Source organism: Cynocephalus volans, chromosome 3 (genome assembly GCF_027409185.1).
Source record: "Cynocephalus volans isolate mCynVol1 chromosome 3, mCynVol1.pri, whole genome shotgun sequence".
Classification (NCBI taxonomy): Eukaryota; Metazoa; Chordata; class Mammalia; order Dermoptera; family Cynocephalidae; genus Cynocephalus; species Cynocephalus volans.
Window position 1 is genome coordinate 72,164,900 of NC_084462.1, and position 19,095 is coordinate 72,183,994.

At 38.8% G+C, this 19,095-nt stretch overlaps 1 protein-coding gene across 5 annotated transcripts in view; it reads right to left on the reverse strand.

Annotated features, from left to right (window-relative positions):
* Nucleotides 1-19,095, reverse strand: part of MAP2K5 (mitogen-activated protein kinase kinase 5) — a 239,060-nt gene that overhangs the window by 33,850 nt on the left and 186,115 nt on the right. For all 5 annotated transcript variants that reach the window (XM_063088827.1, XM_063088824.1, XM_063088823.1 and 2 more), the window contains 2 exons: nucleotides 5,570-5,631; nucleotides 2,525-2,570 (listed from right to left, as the gene is read on the reverse strand). In XM_063088827.1, coding sequence (XP_062944897.1) covers nucleotides 2,525-2,570; nucleotides 5,570-5,631 — 108 coding nt within the window. The remainder of the gene's footprint in view (nucleotides 1-2,524; nucleotides 2,571-5,569; nucleotides 5,632-19,095) is intronic.

Consider the following 19,095-nt stretch of genomic DNA (forward strand, 5'->3'; position numbering starts at 1 on the left):
CTAAACAACTAAATGAATTCTAACACTGGGATTTTAATGTTCTCAAGAGTCTAAGCTTGAGTTTGACATTTCATCTTTAAGACTCACATGGTCAAAAATTGCCAAGATGATCATTTTAAGACTTGATATTGGATATTCTGATATATACAGTGACAACCCCCCCCCACACCAATAAGAAGACAAAAACTGCTTGAGTGCCCACTGTGTGCATGGCCCAGGCCCAAGAGTAAAAATGATCTGGCCCACCCATCCTGCATTCTGATTCACGTAGGCTGAGACTTGCTGTGTTCACTGATCAAGGTCACACCTGGAGCTCATTTATGATTTCCCAATTGGTGAATCTATAATATTTCAGTATTTCCCTCCAACCCCATCCCTTACTTTCTTCCTTGGATTTGGAAAATGCAGGCCCACAGGGAAACCCTGACTATCCTGCAGGCCTCACAGCTGATGCAGCCCAAGCTATGCAGCCCTTGTTGGCACCCTGCTGGCTGGAGTTACCGTGCTTGGGAGATAAACTGCTCCTTTTGTGAAAGGCACAGGTCCTCACCTACAATGACAAATGGCTTCTACAGTTCATGCATTCCAGAGGAAGCTCTTGGCTTCCAGATGGGAGTAACATCAAATAGGTTGTAGGCAGAGAGGGAAAAGGAAAAATTAAAGCCATTAATATGGTGTAAGGAATAAAGAGACTGGTTCCTTAAGACTGGGTCTCTAGGATGTGACTCAGGTTCCTCAAGACAAGGAACAACCTGCTTTCTTTTCCATCCCCTACTGGGCCCAATCTTTTGGCCAAAGGCAGGCAGGGCTCAATTCCCTTGACCACAGCAGCCTCATATATACTCTATTTCCTGCCCCCTCACTGAGCCCTTACCAAGCCAGGGGTGCCTCACTATTGCTATACCTCTGGGAATACATTCATTTAAAATCAAACAGTGAGCAGTACTAGAAAAATGGTTAAATGAAATATAGGATAGTGCTTCCTGTGACTACATTTTTCATTGTAGTTTATTGATTTACTGATACTGATTGATTAAAAATGTGGGACAACACACGCCAGGGTGTAGAGTTGTAAAGAAATATATCTAAATACATATCCCTTGTTTCTCACTTTCTCTCTCTCTCTCTCTCACACACACACATCCCTATCCACTTGCTTCTAAGGCATTGAAAGTACTCACCCTTTAGCCTTGTCTTTATGACTTGCCATCCTGGAGTGGTGTTCTTTGCCAACACATACATCCACATACATTTATGGGTATATGTATGATCTGCAGATGTTTTATTTATAAGTGGCCAACTCATTGCAGCTTTGAAGCAGGCATTTACAAACAGATATGTTTTATGAAACCCTATTCCTTTGTTTTAATAGCTGAGCTATCCAGCCATAGCATAATAATGCACAAGGTAAATGGGTCTCCATCTCTAGAACCTGTTCCAAGTTTTCTCAAATGTGACTAACTGCAAGAATTTCCCAACCATCAAAGAGACTAAAAAATAAACAACCCAGTTTATTCCAGACGTGAAACGTCCACAGTTATAAACTGTAGAGGTTCTAGGGGTGAACTTTAACTTGAAACTACCCTGAAAACTGAGATTTTGCTCTAGGGGTTACACGAAGGACAGAAGTACCTTCCTGGAAGTATTCATGATACAAAAGGGAAGCATACTGTTATTTTATACTTGAGGATGAAATCTGTATTATTCTGAAGCTAGAGTGTTTATCAGGATGGAATACAAAGAATGAAAACCTCTGAACTGATATTTTATAAAATGCATATTGTTTAAAGAGGTGAAAGAAAATTGTTTGAAATTTGCTTTGACTGCAGTAATCGAAAGACAGGGAATGATAAGCAAAACATTAGAAAGAGTAGATTATAATTATTATTTACTACTGCTCAATCCTAACGTTATTCTAACAGCTTGTGCATTGTCAAATCAACAATCTGCACTAAATAAATGACCATTTGGGAATTGTTAGGGAGCGTCTCTGTTCCTCTCCCTGCTTGACTAAAAACTGTCATTTGCAATCAAAGAACGCTGCCTTGGAGATGAGAACACAGCAGCCTTGTAGTTGTTTCTGCGGAAAGACCAAAGATTCATATTAACTTGATCTTTTGCAGCCAGTCTAATTTCATTCTACATGAATCCAAAAGGACTCCACGCCACATTCAGAATTTCCTGTAGGACTGCACTAAAAACAAATGCTATCTTCTCTGTTACCAGTCCTCTGAATTCTGCAAGGCTGTAATAGCAAATAAGGATAAAGAGTACCTGCATTAAGTGTGTGACCCTTGAGTGAGGCAAAAGAGTTCTGCATTAAGTTTCAAAATGGTGGTGGGTTTTAAAAAGGGAAAACTATTACCTGAGGGTATGAGCTTCAAAGACACCTACTCAAATGAAGTAAATAATGTAGGCCTTCCAGAGCCTGTGGATTTTTAAAATTCCATTTTGGTCTTTTTAACAGAATATTAAATATAAATATAACTGGAGAATTCTAATATAACTTTAAAAATTTACTTACCATCAATTCCTCAGGTGCTGGCCTTTCTTTTGGCTGTTTTCGCATGCTATGGTAGGGGAAAAAAACCTCATATCATCTATGTCACTTGTAAATTTGTGTTATAATTTCCAACACTGACTATTTCTCCTGGAATTTGAATGTTTTCAAAATTCATCATGTTCAATTCTTGGCCAAAGTATTAGCATATATTCCCTTTTATTTTGGCCTTTAATTAATTCGATTTGGGGGGAACTTACGAATCAGAAACACAAAGTTTTTTGTTTTTTGGGTTTTTTTTGCTGTTACTTTTGAAATATAGATAAAGGATAAACTTAAACTTATTCTAATTCTACTTTTGAAACTAACGTGAAAAAAAGCAGCAATCTTCTCTTCCTGACTCAGTTAACAATTTATTTCAAGCTTAAATTTAGGGAATAATGTACTTCTTTCCTGGTAATTGAGAAAAGACAGTTAAGAAAAGAAATATGACTGTCAAGTCAAATCAGAAACATCTCATTCCTTCACTATTACTCCGAATGACAAGTAGTATATTAAAGAGGTCTAGGTAATGCCACAAAATTACAAATGGGTTATTACACATTATCTCAACTTGCTTTTATTTTGGCTACAGTACAAGCTGATAATTCCTTAAATAGCTGTGAGACAGCTAAGTTTGTTTAAGCTGCTTAAAGAATCATTCTTCATGCAAAACATTTCTAGTCTTCCATGCAATAAGTATAATTAGTAGCTGTACCATGTACTTAGCTACATGAGGAGGCACCCACACATGGGATCGAGGTGACCGTGGGTAACTGTCTACTTGATGACTGTATTTGTTCTAATAAACTCAGGGTGTCTATGGTATGAAATCATGAAAAGAGATTGCTGCTTCTATCACTTGGAAAATCACACATTGCTTTTTTCTTTATATAAGGGGCATCCTCTAACAAGCAAGAAGAAAACCCTTCATATAATCTCTGCATTTGCTGACAGTGCTTTTTAAAAATAGAAACATTTAATGATCATTTGGTAAACAAGAACCGTAGTTATGAACCATTAATGACATCGAGGACATTTGCCTTCTCTATAAATAACCATATGCACCTCTCAAATACTGCATCCATTAGCAAGCAATTCAAGCTGTCTTGCCAGTGGAGTTGGTAACAGTCCTAATCTGACATTCCAAAGTAGCTGTATCTCTTGGGAAAACAAGGCTATTACCCACTATCATTTCTGTTTCTGCTTGACATCTGTGGAAATTTCAACACAGGTTATCCCTCCCTCTGTTTGCATAAAACTTTTATATAACAGCTGATTAATTGTTTGGACAGGAGGAAGGTAAAGCCTTATCAACTTTTCTTCCCAGCTGCCCAGACCATCCCCATCCCCAGGCTGGTCTTGGACCACACAGCAAGCTAAGTGCTGTAGTCTGTCACAAATCCAACATCTGAGCAGGCAATGCTCAAACCAGGCGCTCCAGGACGCGTAGGAATCACACCGTCTGTTTTTCAATTTCTGCATTTCAAAATGGGGCATTCTCATGATGTGCTTCTGGATGTTTTTTAGAAAATCCATGTAAAGGAAATTTAGTGAGATTAATATGTACTTCTGGATAATGGCTCTAACATCATTAATGACTTTCAAAAGAGCTCAGAATTCCAGTGTTCAATCAATGTGTATGCTTTTTTCCAATATCACATGCTTTGGAAATACAATGTTTTCAGACTAAAAATAGTTTTTAAAAGCTAAGAATTATTATACAAGTATTTTAAATAGAAACAGAATTAATAAAAATTTTAAAATGGGGGAAGAAATTTCTTCCCCACATATTTTTTCTAAGGATAAAAACTGTATGAGGCATTTTTATTAAGAGGTAACATATTACACTTAGTCAAAAAGGTGACAAAGCTTAACATTTATATTAATTAATTAATATTAAGGAATATTTCTTGGCTTCACTTGAGTGTAATCATCAGATGGATCATGTTGGGAGTGGCAGGGGACAGGGGACAACCTTTTCGGTTTAGCAAGGACTCCTGATTGTGCTGCTTCACTGCACCATGGGAATGGAGGGTTTCTTTTGGCAGGGTCTGCCTGTTCATTTTCCACCAGTGGACATGACTCTGAAGGGGTGAAGAAATAAGGACTTTGGTAAAGAAGGAAAAGAGGAGCAAAGGTAGTTACGGAGGAGTTCCAGAATGTCTGGTTGGTTCTGTCTCCTGCTTGGGGATGGTCATTCCTATGCTCCCAATTTCCTTCTCTCTCCTGGGTTATTCTCTATGCTGCAGTGAGCGAGAGGGCAGTGGGGCAACTGGGTCTCCACATAAGTCTTGCAGGATGGGGAAGAGAGGGATGATGGCAAAAGGGGTAATAAAAGAAAGATGCCTTCTGCCAGGGGGAAAAAGGCAGAAGGCTGGAAAAGAACCCTTGGGCAGAAAACTGCCTGTTTTCTCAGGTGGAAAATGACGGGGGTTGCCTAGAGACTCTGAGGGCCTCTTTGATGTAAATCCTGTCATTCCACACAGTTCTTTAAGGGTTAAAATTGGCCTAATGGAACTGTTTTCATAATCTTTCAAACATCAAAATTCATTGAAATAGGACCTCAGTATTATGTTTAAAATATAACCAAAGATAAAAGTTATTTACTGAAAATCCAATGAATTAATAAACTATGCTGCTTCCACTAAGTGACAGACGATTTTATAGGTAACTTGAGGTTACATTAATAAAAATAAGCTTCATATGTTTGTTCAATAGGGACTATAAAATTATGTATTAAAAAAAAAAAAAGATGGCAAAAGATCTGTGCTCAAAGAAATAGCCTGAATCTCAGCAGTTTATTAAAACAGAAAAAAGCCTCTGAAGTACGTTTATGACCCTCTGTGTAAATAACGTTTACATAATTTAAACAATTTCTTCAGCTTTGCTGTCCCATCTGCCGAAAGCCCCGAAGTCCCTCCCGTCTCCAAAAGGAAGCAGGGAGAGCCATAAGGTCTCACGGAGCCGCCAAGTTAATGGCATGTATCATTTACATTGAGGGCATGGCATGTTTGCAAACAGGCTCACCACTGAGTGATGAAATGTACAAATGGCTCGGAGAACTCTCCAACCGGAAGGACAGGCGAATCCTGGGAGGGAGGAAAAACAAGTCACCAAAAGTCACAATTCCTTTTCTTTCTTCATATTCTACCCCACACTGGCAAGGGAACCGTATAAAGGTGAATATAATGAAAATAAGGCCTCATCCAATTAAAAAGACTGTCTATTCACTCTTCCCTACTTTTAGGTAAAAACGTCAAATTTAAAGCCACACACATTACAATGGTGAGAAACATGAGAGCAAGGAGGGAGGGGAGGTGAAAAAAGGACAATGATAGCCACAGGGTAGAAAAGAAGGTAGGGAAAGTGTAAATGAGAAATTAATGATTATTTAAGTAACACACAAATGGTCTTGTAATTAACAAAGAGCTGTGAAATTATTCTTGTGTTGACCTTTGTTTCTTTTACTGGATTTGCTATTTATTTACACTTTCCTTTTTATTTACATTTATTTGTATAGTCAACTGCTCTTAACTGCTTGCCCCTAATAGAAGCATTTGGGTCAGATTTTTTTTTTTTTTTTAAACTTTAACAGAAAGGTTTTTTTTTTTTACAGGGGAAGTTATTTCTTGAAGAGAAATTTCAGCCTATTTGCCAGCCTAGGTAAACTCATCGTATGAGAATGCCAGGGATTAAGGACACAATGAAAAACTCCCACCTCGATGACCAAACAAAACTGGGGTGAAGGTGGGAGTCACTCAAAAGAGCAGAAAACTACACAGCAACAACCACCACTACATAGCTCAGGGAGCAAACCCCATTACCGTTTGCAAAGGAAGGCTTTAAGAATTTAGGAGTTTTTCCAAGAATGACAGAGAGCGCCACTGTGTTTATAGTGTAACAGCTCAGGATGTAATGAAATTACACTGCAGAGTACTTTAACAGTCATCTCATTAGACCTACAGTTGGAACAAGAGAGCCACATAAAGTAGGCAGCTGCAAATGACTCCATTCTCATCTATTCTCATTTGCTATTAAAAATACCTTTCGGCGGCTTTTTTCCTCTCTGACATCCCTACACAAAGTGCCCTGCAAAGTATGATACATGCACCTATTTAAATTAACAAAGGAATGACTTATTTTAATCTCACTGTGCTTTGGAGTGCTTTGGCCATTTGGATGAGCAATATATCATTACATACAACCTTCCAGCGCTGCAGGCAAGAAACTCAGAGCATGCAGCATTTGGTGGGAGCCAAACAATTTCTCTAGCACACAACTGTGTCAAATGCATGCATGTATTCATTATTGAGAACGAGAGGAAATAGCTTTGATGTAGTGGAAAAAAGAAGATGATAAAAGCACCTCTGCAATATGTGTGTCATTATCAATGGTGGCAGATAGATACAATTGCACAGCCTCCTATGTGATTAGTAAATATACATATAATTGCTGTGGCCAATTATCAGAAAAATGAGAACAGTAATTACAAGACAGAAAATTAACTAGAACTCTTATTAAGGCTTTGTTTCCAATTCAAACAATTGGAAACTGCTGGAAAATACAATTAAATCAAAAGGAAATAAGGGGGTCAGAGCAGCCAGAAAAAAAAAAAAAAAAAATCCCAAAGAGATTAAAAGAAATATGGCAAAATGTTTCTGGCTTTTGCATATCTGTCTTCTTTAAATTTATTCATCCAGAAGAGGGGAAGGTTAGTAATTCTAAACTTAAAATTCTCATCAGTAGAGAAAGGCTTCCAAGAGGAAAGGAAAACAAAGGAAATGGGAGTGAAATAAAATCCTGCCAAGTTCAAAGGATTACATGCAGGCATTACACAGAGAGGACATGAAAAACGGGGGGCCGACAAAACAGTCCACTCCAAAGAAACAAGGCACGCAATAACATGACATGTCCTCGATAAAGGTACTATAAAATGGTCACAGAAGTCCCATTGGTTTGAAGATCAAAAATAAAACATTATATCAATTTCAGCCCCAGCCTGTTTTAAGAAAGCCATATATATCACCAAGCCTGCAAGATTCTACAAGGCTCAGTTCAAGAAATGACATTTTACTGTCTCAAAAACCATTGATAAAAAGATAATTCAGTCTGAGGTGCAAAAATTATGGACTCTGATCAGTTAGGAAGCCTCTCTAAGTCATTCCTTTACAGATTTTTTTTTGGAGGGTGTAGTACTGGAAATATCTGAGTAGCAGTCACTTTAAAATACAATACTTAGGAAAATAAAAGCCTAATGTGGCTGAATATTTACCAAGATGGTTAAAATTCTGGACTGCCTTTTTGCAAAGATGTGGTGTTAAATGTGATGCTAATGTGGGCCTCATTTCAAAGTATGATACTAAGAGTAAATTAATGAATTATAGACTAGGCAACTTGCTGAAGATGTCATTTTAACATGTATGAGAAACAAAATGAGGAAATGTGACATCTTGCACGGGTACTTAATTTTATTTAAGACCTGATATTGTAGCCTGTTAAATCCCTCATATTATAAAACTAAAGAACACTGGGTGGTACCCATGAATAATTTATTTCACTTCTGAAAATGCCAACCCAAGTCGACTTTGCAGAACCACAGACAGTGGTTCTCATTTCACTGGTGCCTGGAAAGAATCACTCATCGAAGATGCAGGGGAAGATCCTAATCTCACATGCATAATGCCAGATATTTCTTTTCATTTTAAAATCCATGTCTTTTGCATACCCTCAAAGGAGAATTTTCTGACTAGTAGGAGGATGGTCAGAATGCCACACATAAACACCAGGCAAAGGGGTCCTCTGGGAGCCTCCAACTCCACAAAAGTACGCAGGCTGTTATGCCAAAGGAAAGCAAATGAATACACCTGAGAATGTTCACCGCACTGAAGGATTTTAAAGTACACTTTTCTCTTTTTAAAGCAAATAAAATTAGAAGTTAGTTTAGATCAGGATGTGAAAGACCTCCAAGAACCTAATTCAAATCTGCGAGAAGGAGGGAGGAAAGTGCACAGTAAATTTGTGCTTCACTTTCACCACAGCTCACAGTCAGGGAAAGCATCATTTCCCTTTGGGGGACTGAGAGCCATCCCAAGGGGTTCAGAGGACCTACTAAAGTAGTTGCTGTTACTTATCAAAAATGCCCTCTGTGAAATAAGGGTTCAGGCAAGATGGAGAAACACATTTCAAAAATATAAACGTGGATTGAAGAAGCACTACTAACAACTCGGAGTACTAGCTGAAGTTGACTTTAAATTGTTAATAAAAGTCACTCTCTTTAAGACCCTGGGTGCCATATTTCACCTTAAGGGCTTTTTTTGGATGCTTTTCTGTTGAACTTATAAGCACGGAGGTATGGAATGAAACAGTGGACACAACCTTAACCAAAAGCCTTAACCTGAAATTCTGGTCCCAAATCAACTTTAGAGTCCTGCTAAAGGGTACAAGCTGGATCTTGTTATCAAGCAGGCAACTGTTATATAAAAACAGCTGCCATAAACCATTTCAGTAAGCAATTCTGGTCATCAAGGAGGACAGTCTCCAAGTCTCAGAGGTTTCAGTAACTACCTGGTCAGCCCCTTTTGCTAAACAACTGCAACACAAGCATGTGGCACACTAGAGAACAGTGAAGGACAATGGGAAAAAAGTTTGAGTGATGCCTTTGCTTTGTGAATAATGAACAGTTCAGGAAGGTCAACCCATTACAACCAAAACTGTTTAATTATTAATTACGCACAATCTATGAGCAAAAGGACAAGTTCAGAATGTTTAATGTATGCTAACTTCAACTGGACTCTCTCTGGGTATTTTGTTATTAGCACTTGTCAGCAAGGTACTCAGGCATAAAAAAAGGCAAGCAGCAGAAAATCTGAGTGTGTGTGTACACCTGCACACTCAAAGAGGTGGAGGAAGGGAGGAGGTCCAATCCCAACCACAGCTGCTGCTTGTTCACTTGCAGAGTAAGTTTGCCAATAAGCACACTTTGTGACTTTGAGAGAAGGCAAGTAAGCTGGATACTTCAATTACAGAAAACATAAATCAGAAAAATGCTTTTTATTTTTATTTTTATTTTTTAAAAGATGACCGGTAAGGGGATCTCAACCCTTGGCTTGGTGTTGTCAGCACCACGCTCACGCTCAGCCAGTGAGCTAACCGGCCATCCCTATATAGGATCCGAACCCGTGTCTTTGGTGTTATCAGCACCGCACTCTACCGAGTGAGCCACGGGCCGGCCCTAGAAAAATACTTTTTAAATGACTTACTTAAAAAGGAGATTATTTTAAAGAGACATACTTTTTTGAAATCAAGATGTTTCTTGGCTTTAAAAGAATATATGTCAGTAATGTTTACACACACACAACCCACCCCCACTGCACACACACACGCATACACAGGTACATGTAAAACTGATAAAATCTGAATAGGGTCAGTGGTTTGTACATTGCATCAATGTCAATTTTCTGGTAGTGATATCTGTACTATTTATGAGATGTTACCATTAGGGGCAACTGGGTGAAGGGTACACAGGATCTCTCCATGTTATTTCTTACAACTGCATGTGAATCTAAAATGATGTCAAAAAACAACAACAAAAAATATGTCAAAGTAGAAAGTTTATAAAGAAAAAGGCAATGGGCTATTTTTAAAAACTCAGATGAGGGCCAGATTCTTAGCAGAACTCTGCTTTGTATAAGGTAGAAGCCTGGCCTAAATACTTAACTGGAAAAAACTTAAGGGACCTTTGTTTAAAAAGATATTCCTGAGGACTTCATTTTTGCTTTTAATTCATAATTAAAGATGACAAAGGAATCTGACGATGTGGTGGTGAATTCAGACACTGACAGCAGATAAACATAATATATTGTATAAAAACAATACAATCATTCATTATTTATTTATTTGTTCACTCATTCAACAATTTTCTTGAGCAGTTACCATGTTGAAGACAATGAGCTTGGCATTATGGGACAGCTAATACTTAATCCATATCCTTAAATAATCTGTGTATTGTTCAGAGGGTAAGATGTGCACTCCTAATAAAAAGCCCTGCAAGATGGGGTAAGTGGCCAAGACAGAGTGCTGAGGCTGGGCACTTGGAAGGTACCATGGAACACTGAGGGTTTGACTCAGTTTGGCTGGTACCTGTGGGTTCACAAAGTGAACTGTGGGTTTACAGTGGTGGGGATGAAATACGTGAGACTGGATGGTGTGAGATACCCTCTTTGCTCTCCTTTCTTCCTCACTGCCAGAAAGCATCTGGGGATATGGGGGGACCTTGAATGCTGTAGTCTGTGTCCTATTCCCTTCTTACTATGCAAAATAGACATTCCTTCAAGCCAAGATTTTATACATATTGGCAGTAAACTATCAGGGAGGGAGAAGGACAACTTCTCAAAAATCTCAAGGTGCTGGCTGTACTGGTGAATTCTAAAGTCAGCTGTGCAGTGGTTAGATAAATAAAACATGGCAAATCTAACTTTTTTTTAATAGCCCATTTCTAGACTTACTGGTGTCAACCCATCAGGCCAATAGGTGGTTAACTTAGCATCAGAGAGTCACCTGCAGTCTGAACAATACTGAGCATCATGTTCCACATTTTAAAAATAAATCTTTTAATTCAAGCCTGATATGCCTTTGGCCTGGCCCAACAATTTCTGGTCCTAGGCACTAGGGTTCACACTAATTGTCATGGCTCTCTTAGATGGCTCCACTTCTATCCACCGTGTTGGGATCAAAGGTCATTTGTGATTCCAGTTGCTTCATGTCAGGCAGAACAGCATTTTGCCTGTGAGACCCCAAATTATTTTTTAATCCTTTGTTCATTGCCTTAAAGTAGCGTCTCTGGGACAACTGGCAGAATCCATAGGACAAATCCGTACTTGCCTGGGGAGGAAGCCTAATTTGTTTAAAAAAATAAAAATCCAAAAAACTAAAAGCAAAAAAAGTGGACCCTCACTTTTAAAGATCTCCACAGAAGCTAATGTACAAACCAGAAACTACCTGTCCAAAGTATAATCCAATCTGGTAAATTAGCTAAGTTTTAATGTTTTGAAGGTCCTCAATGTTCATATCTGTACATTTCTGCTGTAACAGACTGCAGCCAAGAAAAAACAGCAGTCATATCTTATCAGAGGCAGAAAGGTGGGAAATAGATGGGATGGTGCTCCTGGTCAGAGAATGAGTCATCCCAGTTTAAGGTGGGAGTAAGCCCTAACTATTTGTACAAATTCAATCAAGGCTCGTTAAAAACACTGAGTTTATTTAAAAATGTGGCCACTCTGTGAGGGAACAATCAGTATTGTAACTTTAAATGTATTTTTTATGTCATGATGCAAATGGAACTGACCTAATCTTCAGGGTGTTACGAGGGACAGGCATGGGTAGGAGTGAGGCTTTGAATTTAGGAAGGCTTGCAGATGACATTTTCAGAGAAGAAAGCCTCTGACCTGCCTCAGCTGGAGACCAGACAGCCCACCTTTTACTCATCCCACTCCACATCAAGCCTTGAGCAGAGAAAATGAAAGATGATCCAATTTCCACACTGGGTCACCCCATGCTCTGGGTTGCCAGACGTGACAAATTACATGTGTGGGTATTTTGGTGTGAAGTTCTGTCCAGTGGACCTAGGCTGACAGTAGTAGCTCAATTAACTTGTCTCAGATGGGCCTAGAACCAGGGGCAAAAGGCCTTAATTTTCACCACTGAAACACCCACCCTACTCAGAAACCCTTTAATCAAGGGGAACCAGCTGTTAGCCAAGCGAACATCACTACCAGATGGCTTATAAAAAACACAAAATATAAATGAACAGATCTAAAGGAATCTGTCTTTAGGTAATAGAAATCTGAGATTATAGGTATTTTTCCTATTTTCTCTTTCTCCTAAATGTGTTCTGGAAGTTCTTCAGTATTGGGATAAAAGAGAAGAGGAACGATCTTGGTCATTAATGTAAAAACGAACTCTTCATTTAGTCTACTGATTTGTTGTCACTTAAAAGATTTACATTTACTTACAGATTTTCTAAACATATGGCAAAGATCTCTGTGTTTTACAAAATTCCTTGAAAATAGGTGAGTGGAACTAGAAAATGGATTAATCTTTTTTTTTGGACCGGTAAGGGGATTGCAACCCTCGGCACGGTGTGGTCTGCACCACGCTCAGCCAGTGAGCACACCGATCCTATATAGGATCCTCGGAGCTACCAGTGCCGCACTCTCCTGAGTGAGCCACGGGGCCGGCCCAGATTAATCTTTTAAACTGTATTTGTAACTGCTTCCTTTCCAAAGCCAAGGAACATCTTTTTTCTTTTCTTTATTTTAGGTCTCTTGTTGGTCCTAAGCTACAGTATGCAGCATTATTTAGCAGAGCCTATATGAACAGTACACATACTCACACACTAACATCCACACACACCTCCCTTTTTAACGGCTTAGGCAGAGCAGCAAAAAATGTACTTGTCTCATAGCAAAGGGATTTCATTTATGAAATTAAAACCCGTTATTGTCCTCTTTCTCTGTAGCCTCCCAATGCATTTCTATTGCTTTTTCATCAAACACTGCTGCAAATAATCAAGCATGACCACTGACATCCACAAGATTGAGTTTTAGGAACCATTAAATGAGCTCACCCTCGTGGGAAGTCTCCTGCTCAGGCTGGTCTAAAGGTAATTATTCAGCAATTCCTACCTGTGGTTTTACCTTGTCCCTATATCGTGTTTGAATTTCATACACTGGTAAGGTCAATTTTTTTCCACAGGAAAAGTCCAGCTACACATGTTTGATCCAGGATCTAAATTACAATGTTAATATATACACTGGCATTTCCAGGTTCTGTGTGCGAAAGTGTTGATTAAAAGCCATCTTAGATTAAAGGTAGATCATAAAATAACATAGCTTAACATAAACAAAAACAGAACAGAACCTAGGAGAGAAAAACATTCCTTAATAGGTTCCTAAATGAAAGAAATAATCTCTCTTTTCATAGAGAAGGAGTTAACACTGAAACATCTGAACCACATCCACACACTGTTCAAGTGCAAGAACCTGGTAGGTCTGTGTCCTGAAAAATCAACAAGCCATAACATCACCAAGTCAGACTCTGAGAACTCAGTGCAAATCCAAAGTCCACACGCCACACTGTATGTCCTCCTGAATGTTCACTAGACTGTTAGTTTAAATAATTACTGCCATTTGCCACCTGCACTGCAAGCTACGGATAAGGGGAAAAACAGAACTTCCAGTGACTGCATGGTATATGAATGCTGGCAGTATTTGCTTACACATTTTTAAACAAATTCAGAGGCTGTGTCAGCTGCAATTCAAAGGCTGGGAATTATATGTGAAATTGTGCTACACTTGGTTCCATACAATAAATGACAGAGAGAAGGGAATTTAAAGCTGGCTAAAGATAGTGCATCGGTTCAAAATTAGTTAATATGAGAGGAACAAAGAGAGGCAGAGAGGGAGGGAGGAAAGGGAGAGGAAATGAAAAAAATAGAACTACATACTGTGAAATGAACAAGTTCAGTTAGAATGTTCATCAGGATTTGGAAAATCATAATGCCATCTGCTACTCTGGACCTCAGAACATCAGGGATCTCATGGGCCCAGACGCTTCCATTTCCAGGAGGAAGGAAGGAACTTACACTCCCTGGAATGCTGCCTCCATTCTGGAATGGAGGCAACACCCTGGCCAATCAGTTTAGAATCTCTTTTGAGAACATTTGCCCTGCTCACACATGCATTTTCCCTGGTTTAGGGAAAATTAACGGCAGGCAAAATGATTACAGCAATTCAGCAGTGAGGCAGAGCAATGCCCCAGCCCGAGCTGCTGGGTAACTGACCCTGGCATCCAACTTGGGCTCAGGGTGTGTAGGTCCCATCATGGTGGATTAAATGGGCATTGTCCTACGGCTGGGTAAGACTTCACAATAGAGCAACACATGTTAAATGACAGAAGCCAAAACTGGCCCCACCATGCAATCGTCCATTCACAGAACGCTATTCACAGGCCTCCACCACCAAGAAATTAATTCATTAATTATACATCAGGCTAATACAATTCAAAAGAAACACCACAAAGCTACTTGTTCAAAATGACTGCCTAAAGATGCAGACTTTTTCTTGGTAAAAAAATCCCCGCAAATCTAATCGACTTACTGAAATCAAAATCATGGGGATGTTTTATGTTAGTATTTTGGTTAGTAAAACAGAAGAAATAGAAGTCTGTCAACTGAATTCATTCAGTGCCACTAGGAAAAAATAAAAATACAGATTTTTTTCAGCAGTAGTTAATACTGTGTGTTTAAAACTTAATTTTTCCTACTTTAAATGACTGTACATCTTTCAGACTACTAGGAAAAACATTACTTTTAACTTGATTCTTCTGTAACTTTTTTTTTTTTACTCACTTATTTCTTACTCCTCCCTCCCAACACCTCATAAATATGAATTAAATATAATTATAAATGAACAGAACATTAACTTTTGGATTACTGCTGTGTTTTGGTAGAATGTTAATATCATTTCTAAAGAAACAGTTATCATCAATAGAAAAAGTAATTACTAAAGGAATCCTGGACTTAATGCCAACCTATTTGCAATCTTCAAACCAGCCAAACTGCATTAATTTAAACACACTGGACGTTTCAAAGGAGGTATTAGATTTCTGAAGATTGACTTACATAAAAGAGGAATATCAGTTTCCAGATCCCAATTGTATATTCCCAACACTATGAGACACAGGTCTAGTTAACAATATTGCTAGAGGACAGGACTATTGTGTGTATCCACTTGTATTAACTCATCAAGCTTCTAATGCCTCAGTCATTAACTCACACAGGTTGCAAACGCCATGAAATCCCACATCATAAAAACTCACTTTCGAGAGTCGTTAGAGTGCTAGTCAACGGTGGTCAGAAATTCTGGGCGTGCATAGATTGTCAGAGAGCCCAGGCCAACAAGTCTTGTCTCCCTTTAAACTACCTGCAAATATGTGCTGTGAAAGGAACAGGCCATCCTTAGGATGTTGGGAGCAGAGGAGGTGGGGGATGTTCCTTTTACTTCTTGTTGACTTCAGAAGCCAGAGTTATGGCAAAGTCCCTGAGACAAAAGATGAGTGGGTATTATTCTCTCTGGAGTTGGTTAATACCACTTTTTAAATTCCAGGGAGGTATTATTAAGCAGTCATTTTTACTTTCCCCCTCCCACCACCCAATCCCAACACATGCCATTTTCATGTCCAGGAATGAGTGATTCTGCATGAATGATTTTTTTTTTTAAGACAGCAGAGGTTTAAGAGTCAAACCTTTTGTATGTTAATAGAAATCTTTCTAAAAAGATTCATGCTCCTTTCTGCCAACTTAAACAGAGCATGCAAAATAGAATTCAATTAATACTTAAAGACCTGAAGCCATTTACAGACAGTAAAACTGAACTGTGTTGCAATATATCTATGCCTTTTGAGTATGCCTGTAATGCTTTTTAAGTTGTCCTCTTTTATATCTTTAAGAAAATCTCTTCCTTCAATGCCAGAATGTTCCGCTGTCACTTTTTGCTTCCATCAAGTCAATCATAGTAGAGTAGAAGGAGCCCTACCCTTTGACTGTCACTTAGTTTCCTCACCTGTAAAATAGTGTGTTGTGGGAAAACAATGCCACATGGGGAAACATTTTGTAAACCATAAAGGGTAAAGCTAGACTTCTGAATTTTGTGAAGGACCAGATATATATTAGCTAAGTACCTGCTCATCATATACTCTCTATTTCTTTTTGGATTTGTAATTCTGAGGTCTTGAAATTTATGAATAAATATAATTCGACAAATATTTATAAGAGCCTACTGTAATATTAGCTGCAGTACTAGGAAGACAGAAATGAAAAGTCTAGGAACTTATAGTCTAGTTAAACTCTTATGATTGGGTCTGGAACAGAAATTAACAGGGTTTTGAATGAGGCACTTGGTGATCTCCTATGAACAGAGTGCTCAGTGAGGACACCACCATGCTCCTGACTACCCAAGCCCTGTGCTTCATCCCTATGCCACCTCTCCACCCTCCCCTATAACCATTTAATCACCAAATGCAGTTTATTCTACCTCCTAAATACCCTTCAAACATGCTAAGACTGTCCTAATTAAAGCCCTCATAATTTCTGGTCAGAACTATAGCTTAACTCTCTTTTCCAATCCATCTTCCTCACCTCTGTCACAGTGATTTTTCTAAAACACAAATCTGGTTAGGTTGATCCCCTGCTTAAAACTCTTTCAGACCCCCCACCTTCCCATCCCTCCCCCACAAATGCCTCCAGGCATGGTATATAAAGATTCTTCAAAATGTGGCTCTTGCCTCATCTCATAATACTTTCCCAAACCCCAGAGCCATACTGAACTCCTTGGAGAGCTTCAGGTATCTGAGCTAACCTCCATAGCCCCTCAGTCTCCTCTCATCTGTGAAGCCTGCCTCTTTGGTAGCCATCATCTATTTCACTGACTTCTCTCCACTGTGTTTCCCCAGCACCTTGTCCACACTTTTATTACAGAATTTATATAGCTGCAAACATCATTAAATACCATATCGTAAATACCCATTTATGTGAGTGGTTAAAATGACAGTCACTGTGGTCCTCTGAGAGCTCCGGCCATCAAGTCTCATACCAGTTATATTACCCGCAGTGTAGTGATCTGTTTATATTTGACTGTTTACTTGTCTGCCCCCTTAACTAGAGCAGCAGCTCTCTAACGGTGGCAATTGTATCTCATTCATTCTCCATCCCCAATACCTAGCTCTGGGGTTAATACAGGTTTATAGAATGATTATTTGGGCTATAATCAGTGATTTTCAAACTATAATCTATGGAACTCTAAGGACTTTTATGTAGGTGCCGTGGGGAAGGGATGGGGATCTAAGCCTTCCAGCCTTCTGACCAAACCAAAATAGCTTCTTTTTTTTTATCTATTTTATAGGGTGGATCAAGAGTTTTAAAAAAACATGTGAAAAGCAACTATTGTATCAGTGAAATCTGATTTGCAAATGTCTTCTAGAAATGCAATTTTTATGCAAATCAAAACCACAATGAGATATTACCTCATATCTGTTTGGATGGCTATTATCAAAAAGTCAAAAGATAACAAGTCTTGGTGAGGATATGGAGAAAAGAGAACTCTTATACACTGTTGGTGGGAATGTACATTAGTATAGCCATTATGGAAAATAATATAGCGGTTCCTCAAAAAATTAGAAATAAAACTACCATGTGATCCAGCGATCCCACTACTAGGTACATATCCAAAGGAAATGAAATCACCATCCTAAAGATCTATCTGCACTCCCTTGTTCACTGCAGCATTATTCACAATAGCCAAGATATGGAAACAACCTAAGTGTCAGTCCATGGATGCATGGATAAAGAAAATGTGAGATATATATATATATATATATATACACAATGGAATATTATTCAGCTGCAAAAAAAAAAAAGGAAATCCTACCATTTGCAACAAAATGGATGAACCTGAAGGATATTACGCTAAGTGAAATAAGCCAAACACAGAAAGACAAATACTATATAATCTCACTTATATATGGAATCTTAAAAAGTCAAAACCATAGTAAAAGAGAGTAAAAGAGTTGTTACAAGGGGCTTGGGGGGAAGGGAGAAATGTTGGTCAAACGGTATAAACTTAACAGTTAAAAGATAAATAAAGTTCCAGAGACCTAATACATAGCAATGGTGACTACAGTTAATAAAAATATATTATGTACTTAAAATTTGCTGAGAGGTTAGATTGCAAGTGTACACACGTACGTACACACACACACACACACACACACATACACACACGGTTAACTATGTGAGGTAATGGATATATTAGCTTGATAGGGGTAATCATTTCACGATGTATATCAAAACATCATGTTGCACACCTTAATTTCTGATTGTCAATCATACCTCAATAAAGTTGGGAAAAAATGCAACTTCTACATCCCACAAGGCACACCTGTATTGAAAACTTAGCTGTACCTTTAACTTTCTCTTATCTCTTTCCTCCTCCTTCTTCATCAAAGAAAGCAGCATAAGTAAAAAAAAAAAAAAAAAAAAAAAAAACCACACACACAAAAGAGAGAGAGAGACTTTTGTCATCTAGGAGCAGTGCCCGTCATTCAGGAACAGGTGGTTTATCCTAGAGTTCATTTGGAATGAGTATGAAACTCTAAACACACAGTGCCCCTCAAAGAATCACTAACAATGCTAGGGTTTTAGGCCAATAAACAGGTAGGGCTGCAGCAAGCCACAGCTCTAAGAAGGGGAATTTTGTGGCCCCAATGTGAGGGAGATGCTGGCTTTCCCCAGAAAATCTGTAGCTTGGAAAGGGGATTGACAGGAACACCCCAGTGCGGATGCGGGGAGGATGATAGAAAGAAGGTGGCCAGCTGAGTGGTGGGCAAGAAGATGAGGAAGGGGAGTCCTTGCTGTGGGGCCTGGCCTACATCATACATCATCTGTGATGGTGAGGAGGAGTAAAGAGGACTTGCTTAAGATGGGAACAGACTTTCTTGGC